At 30.6% G+C, this 16,438-nt stretch overlaps 1 protein-coding gene across 3 annotated transcripts in view; it reads left to right on the top strand.

Moving 5' to 3' along the window:
• The window catches only part of LOC144965367 (integrator complex subunit 3-like), a 41,229-nt gene extending 26,042 nt beyond the window's left edge, over positions 1–15,187 (top strand). For all 3 annotated transcript variants that reach the window (XM_078900623.1, XM_078900624.1, XM_078900622.1), the window contains exons 16-34: positions 1,190–1,281; positions 1,822–1,941; positions 3,195–3,327; positions 3,910–3,967; positions 4,400–4,503; positions 4,918–4,962; positions 5,602–5,721; positions 6,032–6,125; positions 6,901–6,960; positions 7,390–7,458; positions 8,332–8,410; positions 9,216–9,329; positions 9,868–9,916; positions 10,417–10,587; positions 11,472–11,560; positions 12,224–12,296; positions 12,839–12,998; positions 13,280–13,379; positions 15,054–15,187. In XM_078900623.1, coding sequence (XP_078756749.1) covers positions 1,190–1,281; positions 1,822–1,941; positions 3,195–3,327; positions 3,910–3,967; positions 4,400–4,503; positions 4,918–4,962; positions 5,602–5,721; positions 6,032–6,125; positions 6,901–6,960; positions 7,390–7,458; positions 8,332–8,410; positions 9,216–9,329; positions 9,868–9,916; positions 10,417–10,587; positions 11,472–11,560; positions 12,224–12,296; positions 12,839–12,998; positions 13,280–13,360 — 1,711 coding nt within the window. In that variant the 3' untranslated portion in view covers positions 13,361–13,379; positions 15,054–15,187. The remainder of the gene's footprint in view (positions 1–1,189; positions 1,282–1,821; positions 1,942–3,194; positions 3,328–3,909; positions 3,968–4,399; positions 4,504–4,917; positions 4,963–5,601; positions 5,722–6,031; positions 6,126–6,900; positions 6,961–7,389; positions 7,459–8,331; positions 8,411–9,215; positions 9,330–9,867; positions 9,917–10,416; positions 10,588–11,471; positions 11,561–12,223; positions 12,297–12,838; positions 12,999–13,279; positions 13,380–15,053) is intronic.
• Positions 15,188–16,438: the final 1,251 nt, after the last annotated feature.

The raw sequence follows: 16,438 nt of genomic DNA, 5'->3' as shown, positions 1-16,438 counted from the left end.
TAATAATATAGGCGTAAATTTGTAAATCTCTCTGTATTCATTTTTTTTTTTTTTTTTTCAATATCTTAACAGCGGAGGTAGGGGACCACTAATAACTCTATTGCTGTCTAGTATTCTTCAATTACCCCCCCTCCCCCATCCCCTTACCTTATTCTTGAAATATATATATAGTTTATCATCTCTCTTTCTCTCTCTCTCTCTCTCTCTCTTCCATTGCACACACACACACTCACACACGCACACACACATTTACAAATTTTCGCCTATAGTATTATGACAATCTAATATAAATATATATGTATTCTGTGTTTACTTGATAAAGGCCAAGGGCCGAAATGTCGTTTGTTTTGTGTTGTTCATTCATGAGTCAGATTTACTCCCTTTATCTTTATCTCCAATCATGTATAAGTATATTATTATCATTGTTTTTATCATCATCATCATCATCATCATGACCATCATTCATTATTATTATTGTTATTATTATTATCATCATCATCATCATCATCATCATCATCATCATCATCATCATCATCATCATCATCAGTTCCTGACCTCCCATAGTGGGCAGGGGGGTACATACTGTGTCTTCTATCCCCTTATAACTGTTTTCCAACATGCTTTCTGTCTTTGTCTTGGAATGAGATTACTTGGTTTTGTCCTGACCCTGGTCGGAGTCCTAGCTTGGAGGGAAACAGTCAAATGCATAGTTATTGTTTTGGGAGATGATATTTTTTCCCTTGTAAATCATCTCTATGTTATGTATTATTATATTTGTTATTTTCAATGTATAATGTAGGCATTTCAGTGTATTCCTCTTTGTTGGATTTTGTGCTTGTGTCCGGATGAGACTTATAGGTGATCTCAAACTAATTACATTGGTGGTATGCTCTTGGAATCTACATCTGATCCCTATTTGTTCCCAGTTCCCCTATGTCTTACTTTTTCTTGGGTGCTTTAATTGCAATTCTAGAACTTTTTACTATCCCATTTTCTTCCTTTTTACTGGCGCTGATATAACCTAAATGTGTTGCAAGCGCCGTAAAACCCTTAAAAACAAACAAACAACATCATCATCATCATTATTATCATTATTATTATTATTATTATTATTATTATTATTATTATTATTATTATTATTATTATTATTATTATTATTATTGCATTGTTATTATTCTTTTATCTACAGATCTCTTTCACCATTATTTGATAATCCAAAACTTGATAAAGAGTTGAGAAATTTGTTACGGGATAATTTCACAGATTTCTGCAGCCAAGAAGGTAGGTATTTTATAGTCAAAGTTTTAATTAATGTAATTGCCATCATTCTTCTGAAGTCTAGTTTTTCAAGAAAAACAAAATAGCCATGCCATTATTTGCAAAGCCTTTCACCAAGATCCAAAATATGAGGGGTTGATCATTATCTTCTCTAAAGAAGAAACCCTGAAAACTTTATATGAAATGGATGTGATTGGAAGTTTTGGATGGATTTATCTTTGTGTGAGATTTTTTTTCATTTTTTTTTTTTCAATCACATTATTAAGTTGTTTTTAGGATTTTACTGTAATGCTTATTTTGTAACCATCTGAATGTAACCCTGTGTCCTTTGTCAGTGTAAAATTTTGGTCAGTTTCAGACTAGTGACAAGGGTATTTTGCAAAATGACTAAAAAGTGTCATAAGCCCTGTAAAACCTATAAAAACAAGAAACAAAATTGACCACTTTCCATGTTCCACTTATGCAATGAAAATGGAGCATGACAGAACATTATTTTATAATTTTGAGATTAAAAGCAATATGTTTTCCATTTTTATCTCCTAGTGAAAGAGGATGCCATTCCAAAAGATGACCTGGACATGGAAACGGGAAACAACCACATTGGGGAGAACAACTTATCAGATGCCTGCTTTAGTGATGATGAGGAAGAGAGTTTACCAACAGGTAATTGATACTTGACTTGAATATTTTGTCGTTGAAAATTTAGTCTGCAAATTTTGTTTGGGGAAAGGGGAGAAGAGGGAGAAGGTTGCAGAGTTGTTATGGCATTGCATTCTAGTCCTGGGTTTTGAGCCCCACTTAAGGCTTTTTCATTTTTTCCCCTTAAGAATAGTAACCCTTACTTTGTTCACTTGGACAACATAGGTCATTAGAGTTGATATCTCATTTGATGGATTATCTATAGTCTTCATGGAATGCCAAGGCAATTGTATCTTGCAATACAACCCATAAGGGCATAATTTTTTAAATTTTGTGTGTTGCTCCAATAAAGGGATTGTATATATAATATAACTTGGTTTACAAGAAATCAACTGCTCTGTAAAATGTTTTACAATGGGAACGGGCGAACATATTTTTGTATACAAGTCTGCTAGCCCATTTGTATTGATCTATTTGCTCAAATGGAGATACTCTTAAGCCAACGCAAAATATACCCTTTACAACAATGCTAAAACAAGCTCATTATTGTGTACAGTAAACAAACTTGTAAGTCTATGTATAGTTGGATTAACGACATCTTTACAATTGATTTTGATTTGGTACCAAGAACTGTTCATTAGTATTTTTTTACATTATTAATCGATTATGAATTGAAATATAATCTCAAGCATTAAGATCTATTTTAATTTCAATAAAGTCTTTGTTGAAAAGCGGTCAAATACATCCAATTATTGGTTACTGTTCTCTAACAACATTTGAAAGGTGTTTGTGAAACTGTGCTAGACAAAGCAGAAAGAAAATTACAAGAATCCTAGTCTGGTGTTTGATCCCCAGTGGAGGCAGGTTGATTTTTTTGGAATGGTTTTTTTTTTTCTTGTATTTTTCTGTCTGCTTTGTCTGGCATTGTTTCATACTCATCTTTTCAGACATATCGCAGACAGTACAATTTCTGAAAGATTTGCATTTTCAAAATGTGATATTTAGGTTTGCAAGAATTGTAATTGTGAAGCGTTGATTGCTTTTTATTCTGTGTAAGCTGTTCATAAACCCTTGTCTCCAATCTTGCCAATATTAGTAGATCATCTATCAATAAATAATGCACCAGGTGTTATTTTGAACATTGATTCAGTGAATATGAATCAAATGTAAGACATCTACACACTAACAAAATAAATCTATTTTTTATTTACATGTTTCTGAACTATGTTGGAAAAAAAAAATTCTAATAAAATATCCCCCATTATCAAATTTTACAGGAAAAGTAAAAGAAGATTCTGATTTCTGGCCTATCAAAGATGCTGTGGGATATGTCTCTGTTGATATAACAGAACAACTCAACCAGTTGACTGGACAGATTTATGATCTCACAGTGGAATTACAAGGGGAGAGGTATTTTAGAAATTAATTAATACTGTATAAAAACATTCACACTTCTGATAGTGATTATCTGTATCAGATTGCATTTGTATTAAGCAGATAGGCTTTTAAATTATTCTTTTATTTGTTTTGATGCAGAGACCATTTTGGTCATGAACCAAAAAAATGATAATATGAAACTATGATGATAATGATGATTGTAATAATAATAATAATTAATAATAATAATAATAATAATAATAATAGTAATAATAATAATAGTAATAATAATAATAATAATGATAATAATAATAATAATAATAATAATAATAATAATAATAAAAATAATAATAATAATAATAATAATAATAATAATAATAAAGATGATGATTCTAATGATAATAGTAGTAATAAAAGTGTTGTGATGATATTAGTTTATATAAATTATGCAAGTTTGAATACATATATATTGTGATTAAAAAGCTAACTTTGTTTTAGTACCCATTTCAATTCAATGCAATGGACGAATAGTTGATCGGGTATTACTGTCAAGGTTTTCAACCATTTGTGAGGTTTATTGTATTTTATCTCATTTTAATTTTGCTCTTTGCTCAGGAATCAAGAAATGCAGTGTGACTTGACTGACAGGCTCATGCAAGTTTTGATCCAGGAGGTAGCATATTTTATTTATAGACTTCATTATTGTAGTTTATTTCTGCTTCTTACAATCTGAATGTTGTATAATACCATATAAAAGATATATCTATATTTATGTTTTTCAAGCGATAGAGTAAATCTTACTTTGGAAAAGTTATTAAGCACATAAAAAGACAAACCTGACTGAATTTTCATAGGTCTTATTTGACAATCTACGATCAATCTAGTTTGTGAAATATGATTTGCTCTGAATGAAGATCTTTTCTTGATTTGTTGCGGAAATGATCAAGCTGATAATTTAAGTTAATCCACGAAGTGTCCTACTCAATAAATTTGGTTTAAATGTTTATTTCTGCCAAAGCTTTTCATTGAATTCTCTTTTCAGCTTTTGCTTGAATTAACTTATTCATTGAAAAAGGGTTAAAATGATTTTAATGTTGCATTTCAGGAGGATATTGATTCTGATGTTATCAGTATTTTAGCCACTTGTGTGTGTGAAATTCTCAGCAGTCAGTTCTTATCCAAGCTTTTCCCAGACGATGTGGACGAGGAGTATGTTTTTTATTTTCTCCTGCTTCTATTCCTTTTTTATTCTTATCAGTATTATTTTCAATATTGAACATTTTATGACTGATCATATCTTTTAATTTTGAATAAAATAATTGTTGATCATCACAAAACATGATTTCCCTTTTAAACAATGGTTTAGATGTAGTGATTGTGCTTTATCAGGTTTTGTAAAGCACAATCACAACCAAAACACAAGGGACAACTTAGTCGAGACATATTTTCTTTCGTTGTGTATTTGGGGCCTTCAACAAGACAGATTTTCATTAAAGATTGACTCTGAAATTAGGTAATCTTAAGACAATTTGAACGGAATTTTATTCCTCAAAACTGTCATTCATTAAGATCTTTTTTTTTTACTTGAAATTATTTTCTTTTTTTTTCTTCAAATTTTTACAGGTCCATAGAGGACTCAATAGGTACACCATTGTTTGTGATATTCAGGTAAGTTTGGTCCTTCATTATTCGTTTTTCATGTCGCTGACGAAGGGCTTGAGTCTGAAATGCTTACTTCTAAAACTAGTCATTTTACTTTATCTGGCTTTAGGAAGACAACCCCACAGTTTTTCTCATGGTTTGAAAACATCATGATTGTCAATATGTTTCAGGACTGAGTTGACCAATAATGCACTAGAAATGAACATTTAATTTCCAGAAAGATTTTTTTTTCTGATTTGAAGTAGAGAACTGAAATGTAGAAAATTCAAATGGTTTGTTAATTAAAGTGAATCCAAGATAATCAATCTGGCATTTTATTTTAAAGTCTCCACGAAGTTTCTAAACTGCTCACTTGCCTGACTGACAAATGAAGAGAGTTCCAAACCATAAGAGATCTGTTGCTAAAATATTTTAGGTTTGTTTTTGGAACCTGCAATGGTTGTTTTCTATGGAGCTAAGCTGCCTCATTTGTGCATAATGGATGATCATTTCTTGAAGCTAGTACCCTTTGTTTTAACTTTTATTTTAGATGCATCATTTGTTTTTATCACAGATCTGTAAGTTACACCAGTCTTTCTGTTTTCCTGGTAGTCATATTTTTGTCCAATGTTGCCCTTCACGTGAAATTTGTTTAATGCTTTTCAGATTTTTAAGTCAAATGTCAGAAGAGGACCCAAGGAGGAATCCTCTATTGCAGTTTTTGAGTGAAATGTACACAAAACAACAGCGAACAGGATATATGTTACTTTACTTTTTGAAAGTCAGGTTCGTAATAAAGTCTTTTAAAAATCCCTCAGTTAATTGTAAGTTGAAAGAAATTGTTAAAATGGTTTAAAGCAATAATAAAGAAACTAGATGCAATTGATCTAATGAAGACACTTTTGTGAAGATTGGGAATTATGAACTTGGAACTTTGCATAATACGGATTAGAATAATGCTTTGCCTTATGACAATTGAAATTATGTAAATTGCAGGATATATTGAGATAAGACTGATTGTAAACTGCAAATGACCATGGATTTTGATTAATTGTAGCCTTTTGGGACCTTAAGTTTTATTTTTCCAACTTTTCAGCAAAGGGAGTGATGACAAAATGGCCATGTACAAAGATTTTTGCCAGAGCCTTGACAATAAAGATCTGAAAACCTGTTTAATAGATGATTTAAAAGTGAGTTGTAAAATTTTATATTATTTATAATTTGTGAGTCAGTGCTGTTGTCATTGGCTTTACAATGTCATTGTAGTATGATCACTATTGTTGAAACCATCTTCATCTTCATCATCATCATCGTCGTCGTCAATTAGAATCACTCATGTCACCCAAGTGTAAAAATTGCTAATTTATTTCCTGCCTTAAGAAATAAAAATCCTTAAAAAAACAAGATGTTGGGATTGAACTTGGGTAAACTAAAATTCATCTTCAGTTGAGTAAACATTTTTATATTAACCCTCTTTTGATTTATTCTGTCGGAGATCAGATGAATTCTCTGCTAAAGCAATTATCTTCTATTATGGTTTTGGTGTCAGGGCTATTACTTACTTATTTCATTGACATCATCTTTATTATAACCAGCAGAAATACTCTTATTTCAAAATATGAACGACAAATATTGATATCATACCTCCCTATGTCTACGAAAAACTGAAAAATTTGTAAAATTACAAAATTTTGCCTCCAATTTCAGAACTTCATGAGCCTGTCTGTCATTCGCTATCATATTGAAAATGAAAGTTGATGCCAGAGTACATAATTTTAAGGATTTTGAAGTGTTATGTAATCATCGTGAGAGTAAATTGTTGATTTATAAAGTTAACTATAGTGATTACTATTTTTATCCCCTAAAAATTACGAATTTTTAAATTTTCAAGTAGACAGGTCTGGGATACTAAGATGTCATTACCTATATTCACAGTTAACAGTTTTTCCACTTTTCTATCCACAGCTGTGTCAAATGGATGATGTCAGGCTTTTCACCTTCATGATCCCCGACATCTACACACATGTAATTTTGAAAACCACAAAGTTTTAGTCTACGAGTATTTGAAATTTAAAAATTTGACAAATTAATTTAAGATTTTCCTCAGTTTTAAGAGATGGCATTATTTCTAGTGACAAAAGATAAAACTATTCAATTTTATCTCTGTATGTAATTATAGGATTTTTTTCCCCCAAGATCCAAACCTCTTTCCATGCTAAATAAAGACATTGATTTAAACAGTGCTTCTTAAATAAATATTTATGTATATAAGTGTTAAGGAAATTCATTTCTTTTGAATGTAAAAACTTTTTTATTGATATAGAAAAAATAAATGGTTTAAAATGATTCCTCCACCCCCTCTCCTTTTTAATGGTTTGGGAAGGGGACGGGTGGGGTTGGGGGGTGGAGGTGCAATAGCTGTTGACTAAATATTTATTGTTGTTATCATTTCAGTTTCCAAATATTGCTGTTGGGAATGCAACCATTTTTAACCTTATTGTGTCAAGCATTGATGGATCACAGGTTGGAAATTTGACTACCCCATATTTTTTCAAAGAAAATTAGGGAAGTGATAAGTGATCATTTGTTGTCCCCAGTGGATGTCAACTAATTACCAGATTTGATAGATCAAATCAATGTTTTATAGGCTTTGTTGAGTAATAGGCACATTTATATTTTTCTTTTGCTTTCATAGGTTTATCATTCCTTGGAATTCAGAAATATTGAGGGGTTCAATAAATGGTATCAATTTTAAATTTTAACAATCCACTCGAGTTTTGTTTTTATTTTGTTGTGATATCATTTGATATGTCATATCAATATGTCTATCTTGTGAACTATACTCAAGTAAATTTATAATCATTCTATCCAAGAATAATCACAGCACCATAACCTATCAGACTTGTATACATTTGTTGGAAATATCAACATGTACTTACCTTTTCATATTATAATTATACATTGTTTAGTCTTACACACTTGTTTTTTTATAAACCTGAATTTAATCTCTTTGTATAGATATAATAGTTCAAATAGCTTTAAATGTGTTCTTAACTTTATTATATATTTGTGTTTTGTTGATACTTGGGTTTAAAATAAGGAATGGGAACTAATTAAAAATTTTCCTAGGCTCAGACTTCCCTTATATTTTACATGCTGTTTTAAAGTTAGTTGGTTGCGTGCTTGTACAGATAAATAAATGTGTAAAGCATATCATAAGACTAACCCTGAAGAAATAAATATTTTATGAATTCTTTTTCTTGCTATCAACCAACTTTAAAGCAAACTGCAAAATGTGTTTAAGGATTTTCTCTACCTTTCTTACATTTCAAGGGTTGAAAGGATTCTGTTTTGCCAGTGGCACATCATTCGTCTAATCTGATTTTCCTTCCACAGCTTCAGGACTTAATTTGCCAGATTTTACAAGGGCATTTGATCATGTTCAAAAGCAGAGAAAACTTTTTATCAGTTATAAGTAAGGCTTTTTTCCTCTTACTTAATTTTCTCCTATAAGTATTTTTTATTATTATTAAATGTCGGCTATAGTTTATATTGATTATGGTAAATGAATGGATATAATGTATTTATTGCCTGTTGTTTTTTAGTTAGTTTCAGATTTTATGAGAAAGCGAATTATTTACTTAAACTTTGTTCTTTACTTAATTATATATTTATTTATTTATTTATTAATTATTTATTTATATTCTACTTGTGAATAGATAATCAATCAAACACATTGGACATGTGATAGTTAGTCAATCAAACTGGGATGGATATTATAGGATTGGTTTTTATGTCTTTATCAGTTTATAGTTCTCAGCTGCAAAATCTCCCTATTTGAAGCTTTTGAAATAATTGAAAGTAGTTAAAAAACAAAAAAACAGTTAATACACGATAATGAAGAGAAGGTAAGGTTTCATCATATTCTAGTTTGCTCTAATTTGAGTTTACTGTAGTTCATTGTAGTTTAAAGAGTTGGTTTTATATCAGCAATAATTACTTGCACATTTTGGCTCATAGATTCCAAATTTTATGTTTTTTAAAATTCTACCAGGCTGTGGTTTTCATAGACTTTTTACTACAATGTTATGGTGGTTGAGCCTTTTAGTCCTAGTCATCTGGCATCCCCACTCTATCGAGGCGCACAGGTTGTTATAGGATTTCAAGATTGGTCTCATCAAGGGGATAAAATTAGAATCGAATGGGAATGAATTACTTAAAGAAAACAATCTTAGATGGGAAACATAATATAATAACATTGCTTTGATTTGACATTGCAGACGCCAGCCTAGAGTGGGAGACAATAGAGCAATACTTTTTGTGGCAGTTGGTTATGGCACACGACATTCCTGTAGATCACATCCTTCCCATCCTTCCTAAATTGGAATATACAGGTAGACTTTGCTTTTTGTCTTTAACCTGACATTTCCTTCTTGTGAGTGACTTTCTCTGAGAATGTTTATGACACTATAACTGGTAAATTATTTGCCTTAATCATACTTTTTCTGAGCTGCCATGGTTCAAAAATTGGTGCCAGTTTACACTAAATGTGTTTTATTGTCCTATCAAAAGTGTACTGTCTTAATTTCTGTCAACCCTGAAATAATCAAAATATTTTATAATTTCCGTCAAACTCCAAAAACTAAACCAAACCAAGGCCTTATTTATTGTGAAAATACTAGACCATGATTTTTGAAACCCTCATCTTTTGATGTAATTAAGGCAGACATTTGTCAGGAAGAAAGAGGTGCATAACATATCAAATCAAATCCTTTAGTCTTATAGAAAAGATGTCAGTCTAATGTTTAACTTTGTATGATTTGAATCAGGTTTTGCAATTGTGAAGTCAAGGTTTTTTTTTCCCCTCATGTATACATTTGATTTTTAAAAAATTCTCACAGCCCTAATACATACTTTTGATTTATTTTGCAGCTAATGCCGAAGCCTTGACAAGTCTCATGGTTCTCCTCAAACAAGAAAGGTATAAAACATGTCATACACGGAATTGCAAATTTTCTTAATCCTTAATACATAGCTTCAGTACATAACTGTTCAGAGCTAAAACAAACAAACAAACCCAACCCAAAAAAAGAAAGAAAGAAAAAGAAACAGAAAACAAAACAAATAAATTAACAAAAAAACCTGTATAAACTAGTCACTATGGCTGTGTGTTGCCAGTGCTTTTCACTAATCATTCCTGCTGTTAATAATTAACTAGTCATTGATATTGTATTGTAACCTATGGAGAAAGTTTTGTAGAAGATGTTTCCTTGTTATCAAATCCTTTAAATGCGATTTATTGTACATGTTGCTATCTATGTCAGTATATTCCATCTCTTTTTCGTTCATGTATTACCTTCTTAACATTTTTCCAGGTTGCCCTAATTTTTTTTTTCAGACTGAATGTAGCAATCAATTACATAAATATTTTAAAATTAACATGTCCAGTCATTCAGTTATCGAAATTGGCTTTCATTTTAGTCCAAGTTCTGACATTTTGAGACCTGTGTTGTTAAGGGAGTACAAGAAGTCAGACTTTTTCACAGTATCTGTGTTGAAGTACTGGGCTCAAGAACACGAAGACAGATTAGCTGAGCTCATCAATTTGCAATTGACGAAGACAAACGGCACACCAAACAAAAAGAGGCAGGGGTGAGTGAAAATTTTATAAGCAATTGTAATTTTGATCGTTCATTCTTTGAAAAAAAAAAAAAAAAAAGTAATGTAAGTGAAAACAGATTTTTCCAAGGATTTTGTTAAAAGAAGCGAATATCTCAAGTTTATCATCATGATTTAATCTCTGTTTTAAAGTATCTTGATTTTAGCTTCATTTAGCCATTTATTTGTCTTTTAAAAATTTATTTGGCAATTTATTGTATTTACGGTAGGTTCAAACATAGATTTAGGTTTGACCTTCTAGAAGAAGAAATAATTTCTTTCGAATCATAATTACTATGTTTAGCAATTAATAGACATCAAGCGACAAACCAGATATTAAAGAAATTACATGGATAATGTGATAAAATCAACACATCTAAAAAAATTACAGGTTATTAACAACTGAAAAAATTAAGGGTTTATTTAGACTTCCATCATTAAAACACACCCTCTTACCGACCTGAGTTATCAATTGAAATAACAATATATCGTATTTATTCTTGTTTTAAACTGTCTAAAACATAAATTATGATGGTACTTTAATAAAATGTTCATGTGGTTTTCATAAACTGTATGTATTCCTTTTGTCACTAATTTGAGATCTCATTCTCATGGAAATTTGTGTGCTGTTACAAACTACAATGAGATGTAAAAAAACAAGGAGTTGATGGGCTTATTTAAAATGCGACACTTCGGCCATCAAACAAACCTCATTAAAACAAATTGGTACAAATAGAGATAAAATATTGGTCTTTTAGACAGACTCGGTTAAAATAATATGTTGTTTTTTTTTTCCGCAAAATATATTGTTTTTTTTTCTGCCACAAAAATGTCCATTGTGGTAACTATTTTCAGTTTCATTATTTATGTCTTAACAGATCATCTGGTACAAAAAAAGATCACCCAAGTGTTGATCAAATACTTTCTCATTTGGATCATATGCGACAAGTTTGCAGAAATATCACATGTAAGTATTTACACCTCTCCATTTTGTGAGCTTACATTATGTTAAGTGCGGCTATGTAGTGGTATGACACTGGCCTTTGGACTGGAAGGTTCAGGGTTTGAGTCCTGCTCTGAGCGGTGCATAGTTGAATCTTTGGAAAAGACTCTTTACTCAAATTCTCTCACAGTACTCAGATATAAAATGGGTACCTGACCATTAACAGTGTTGTCTCTATGACGATAAAAGTATTGTAATATCGCCTAACAGTTGTCATATCTTGTCCCATATGTTCAAGTGTTGCTGTTGGCTAGGGATCCCTTGTAAAGCACTTTGAGCATGTTTACTGGATATTGCACTATATAAATGGCCAAGTTTATTTATTGTTTTAATAAATGGATCACAGACAAAATCAGATGTGCTCGGAACAAAAATTTTATTTTTTCAATTTTAAAGTTGAAATTGGCAGAATTGACAAGTTAATAGATTAAGTTTCAATATCTATTAACCCTCAGTTGTGTTAATTTATTATTGTTTTTATTTTTATTATTATTGTTTATTATTATTATTATTATTATTATTATTATTATTATTATTATTATTATTATTATTATTATTATTATTATTATTATTATTATTATTATTATACGATTTTTGTGACACCATTTCATTTCTTTTTTCTTCCAGTTTTAAATCATGAAAACATCCAACACGCACTACAGCAAGTTCAGTTATCCGCCAGTGAAGCACAGAAGGCAAAGTAAGAATCAAGTTTATCATATTTTTATCATTTTCATATCTAGTCTTACAATTAAAATTTGTGAAAAACCAAATTTTCTACATAAATATATATTTCGATTTACTTTTTGTTTACACTTTGCAAAAAAAAAAAAAAAAAAAAAAAAAAAATTGTTAGTGTTAGATCAATTTTGTATAGCTGATGGAGCAATTCTTTATCTTTTGCTCAATACCTGTTGTCTCATTCACTTGTTTATTATGCTATCATTTGTCTTCTACTAGGCATTATAATATGACTTCATTCTGTCAAAGGCGACATTTATTTCTAAAATCGTAAAAACATTAATACAAGAACGTTTGCATTTTGTTGGTCAAAGACCAGCCTAAGTTTATGTTTACAAGTGTTAGTGACACGACCATACTTCTCCACATCAATATGCAGTCAGCCGTAAATTGAACTGCTTTTGATTTTTAGCATTGTCTTCTGTTCAACACGCCTCTGTAGAAAGAATCTTAATAATAAAGTATATTAACTTTTTTTTTCTTCAAATGTCCTCATTTCAGATACAGTGACCTCCTTGCCTTGGCGGATGATATAGAGGACATGAAAACTGTTCGAGTTTTAAGAGGGAGAAAGGCATCAAATATTAGTGGGTTCAGCAGTCCTAAGCATTCAAGAAGCAAAAAGTCAGCTGAAAGTGACAGTGCCAGCGAGTCCTCAGATGTGAGTTTGCATAAAGAAAACTTGAAAGAATCTATTCAAAGAGTCATTTATTTTCTATGGTTATATCCATATCTACAAACATTTAGATATCACATATTAACATAAGGAGGATAATAGCACTGATATAAAACATCTCTTGTCAAATGAATTGATTTTATTATTTTGTTGAATGGTATTGTGATTTCATTATAAAGGCCATCTACTCTAATGCAGAAATGATAGAGCATATTCAATGGTTAATCATGCTAACCATCATCATATTTCTTCTTCTTTTTATTCAGGATGAACTGAAACCTCAGACCAAGAAAAGAAAGAAAATGGTCTCATCATCGCAGCAGTTTGTTTCTGGAAATTTTCGCTAGCATTATAAATATCATAAAGGTGGGTGATTTTCCTCCTTTTTTCAAATTAAAAAAAAAAAGTCTACTTTTTATCCAAGATCCAAAAAGGTATTAAGGGAGTAACTTCAAAAACAAACAAAAAATAATTCCATATGTATAGTGGATTACCTGTCTTTCGATGGATAAGAGAATTCTACGAATAATTTTGTGGAATGAAAGTTTAAAATATCAATTATCTATGACTTAAAATCGCAATTTTCCTCACCCTGGCTTTCATGCCGCTTCAGTGAAATGATATAATAATAATAATAATAATAATAATAATAATAATAATAATAATAATAATAATAATAATAATAATAATAATAATAATAATAATAATAATAATTTATTGCATCCCAAAAAGGAAATTTTTTGTACAGACGTGTTATAATTTACACAATAAGATAAAAATACAATGGAAATAGGATGTATACCAGAGCTGCGCTTTATAATATGAATAATTTCAACACTGTAAAATAGTTAAAACTGTCAATATAAATTGAAAATTGAAAAGATTGCAAAACAAATAAATTAATAAATTAATATTTAATATTTATATTTTTTGAAAGTAAAAATGAGAAATAATTATATAAAATGATTATTGCTTGTTGTTATAAAGCCTAATACTGGACGGCAGAAAAGATTTTCGGTGTCTCTCTGTTTTCGTTGAAATAGAGAAAGGGCGACCACTTCTTTCTGACATAATAATTGATGGTCTTAGTGGATGATACTGGTCATTTAATATTTTAGTTATTTTATTTATACAAAATTTCTCGTATAAAAGATCTACATTGTCAACATCACTTATATAGCGTTTAATGGATTTTTAAATATTTGAATTTATTTTGTTCCTTTCCACTGCTAAGCAATTGCCTCCCCAAGCTGTTATACAAAATGACAAAACACTTTTGATTACTGCTCTATAAAATAATGTGCAGAGGGTTTTTATCTATTCTAAACTGAGAGAGTTTTGATAAAAAATATGTACGTCTGCACATCTTATGTCTTATTATTTTCAAGTGTTCATCCCACTTGAGCCTGTCATCAATCGTTACACCAAGGTATCTGTAGTGAGGAACTCGCTGGACGAATTGGTCCTTTAATTTTAACAGTTCCTTCACTCTTCTAAAGTCAATCACTAGCTCCCTTGTCTTGCTTATGTTAAGCTCTAGGTGGTGGGCATCACACCAAGACACAAATCTATCAATTTCTTGCCTATAAGCCACTTCGTTGCCATTTGTTATGAGGCCTTGAAGAGCGGTGTCATCTGCAAACTTTATTAAAGGTACACTCAGGTTTTGACTTCTACAGTCATTCGTGTATATTGTGAATAATACAGGGGACAATACACAACCTTGAGGAGCACCAGTATTTGAAGTTATACAGGAAGATATGTTTTGTCCTAATTGAACATATTATGAGATTGTAACATCTTTTTGATATGTTTTTCATTTGTGGCTTCTAAAGAAGCATATGAATTTCAAACATTTGTTCCTCGTTTTAATTTTAACAACTTAAAATATCAACATATCAAAAAGATGTTACAATCTTGAGATGAAATGATGAAACATTTGTTCCCCGTTTTAATTTTAAGTTGTTAAAATTTTACCTCATAGTTTTTTAAAAACTGCATTTGAGAAATTTTTTTTTTTCTTTTTAAACTTCTTTTCAGGTTTTACCAAATCCAAACCAGTCTCATCGTCTTCAATTTGAACTCAAGGAATGTTCCTCTCGTGTCAAAGTGTGCTATATAAATTGTCAATTGTAAATACTGTCATCCTCTGTGTTGATTTCACCTGAAAGACGATTTTCTCATATTCTGTTACAAATATACAGAGAATAGGTCATTTAGATGAAAACAGCAGCCCACATTCATCTCATACTTGTACAGTGTTTTTAACAATTTTGATGATTATTTAATATAATGCCCAATTACCCAAGGTTAAATATATATAGTTTTGCAATTGTCACATCCCTTGAATAATGCCACTTACAATATGTTTTCTAACAAGTTAACGTGTTGAAATTGAAATCCCTTTCAGCCCTCACTGCCGTGCATTTTCAATGTAGCTGTAAAATTTCTACTTCATATATCAATAGATGGCTTCCAATTTGTCAAAGTTTCAAGCATGTGACTGATATCTATCTATCTATATATATATATATATATATATATATATATATATATATATATATATATATATATATATATATCTATATATATATATATAAATCAGGTGGTCACAAAAATACGTGCTGATTTTTGTCGCCTTGTATCTCTGAGAATCTTCATCAGATTTCTTTCAAATCCTTATACGTAGACTTTCAAAATTTTATGAAGATTGATTGAGAAGCAAAAAAGATACAGTGATTTTTCAAAACCGTGTTCAGAAATACACATCAGAGAAAAATGATCCAACATTGCAGAGAGTAAAATGGTGACGATCTTAACATTTGTTGTCATTTTTAGCAAACATTAATTATTATGTCACCATAAACATAATTTTCATCATAATTCTCCTCATCATGTAAGAAATCTTCTTTATAGCACCCTCGCATGTCTATTTTGGTCCAACGGTTACAAAGTTAGCACTTTAAGTGGTCAATAGCACCACCGTCCTCTTTAATGACCCAACGTATTTTTTTTTTTTTTTCCAACTTGAAAAGCACTTCCGAATTTCCTCAATCGTTATCTCCTCTCAGCATAAAATAATTCTTTCTCTCAAGGTTTCCTCTGTGAATGCAGATCTTTGTCCACTATAAACCTTCTTGGTCAAAGAATTCCAAATTGCGTAATCTATGGACTCAGGCTGGATGGTTGAGGCTCCAGTTGTCTTTCTCTATGAAATATTCTTACTTCGTAGAAAAGCTTGTGTTCTTTTGATCGTATGAGATGTAACACCATCCTGTTGAAAAACGAAAGTCCTTCATGGATAAAGGTGTTCACAGTCTGACAAAAGATTTTCTCCCAATAGTTATATGTAATTATCGGCATAGAGTTTTGCAGTAAAGTGTCTCTTAAAAAAAAATTACAACACGCAAATGCCACAATAAGTT

Source organism: Berghia stephanieae, chromosome 2 (genome assembly GCF_034508935.2).
Source record: "Berghia stephanieae isolate SIO BIC M18660-M18661 chromosome 2, UCSD_Bste_1.3, whole genome shotgun sequence".
In the NCBI taxonomy this organism is placed as follows: Eukaryota; Metazoa; Mollusca; class Gastropoda; order Nudibranchia; family Aeolidiidae; genus Berghia; species Berghia stephanieae.
This window is presented reverse-complemented; position numbering and strand designations above follow the sequence as displayed.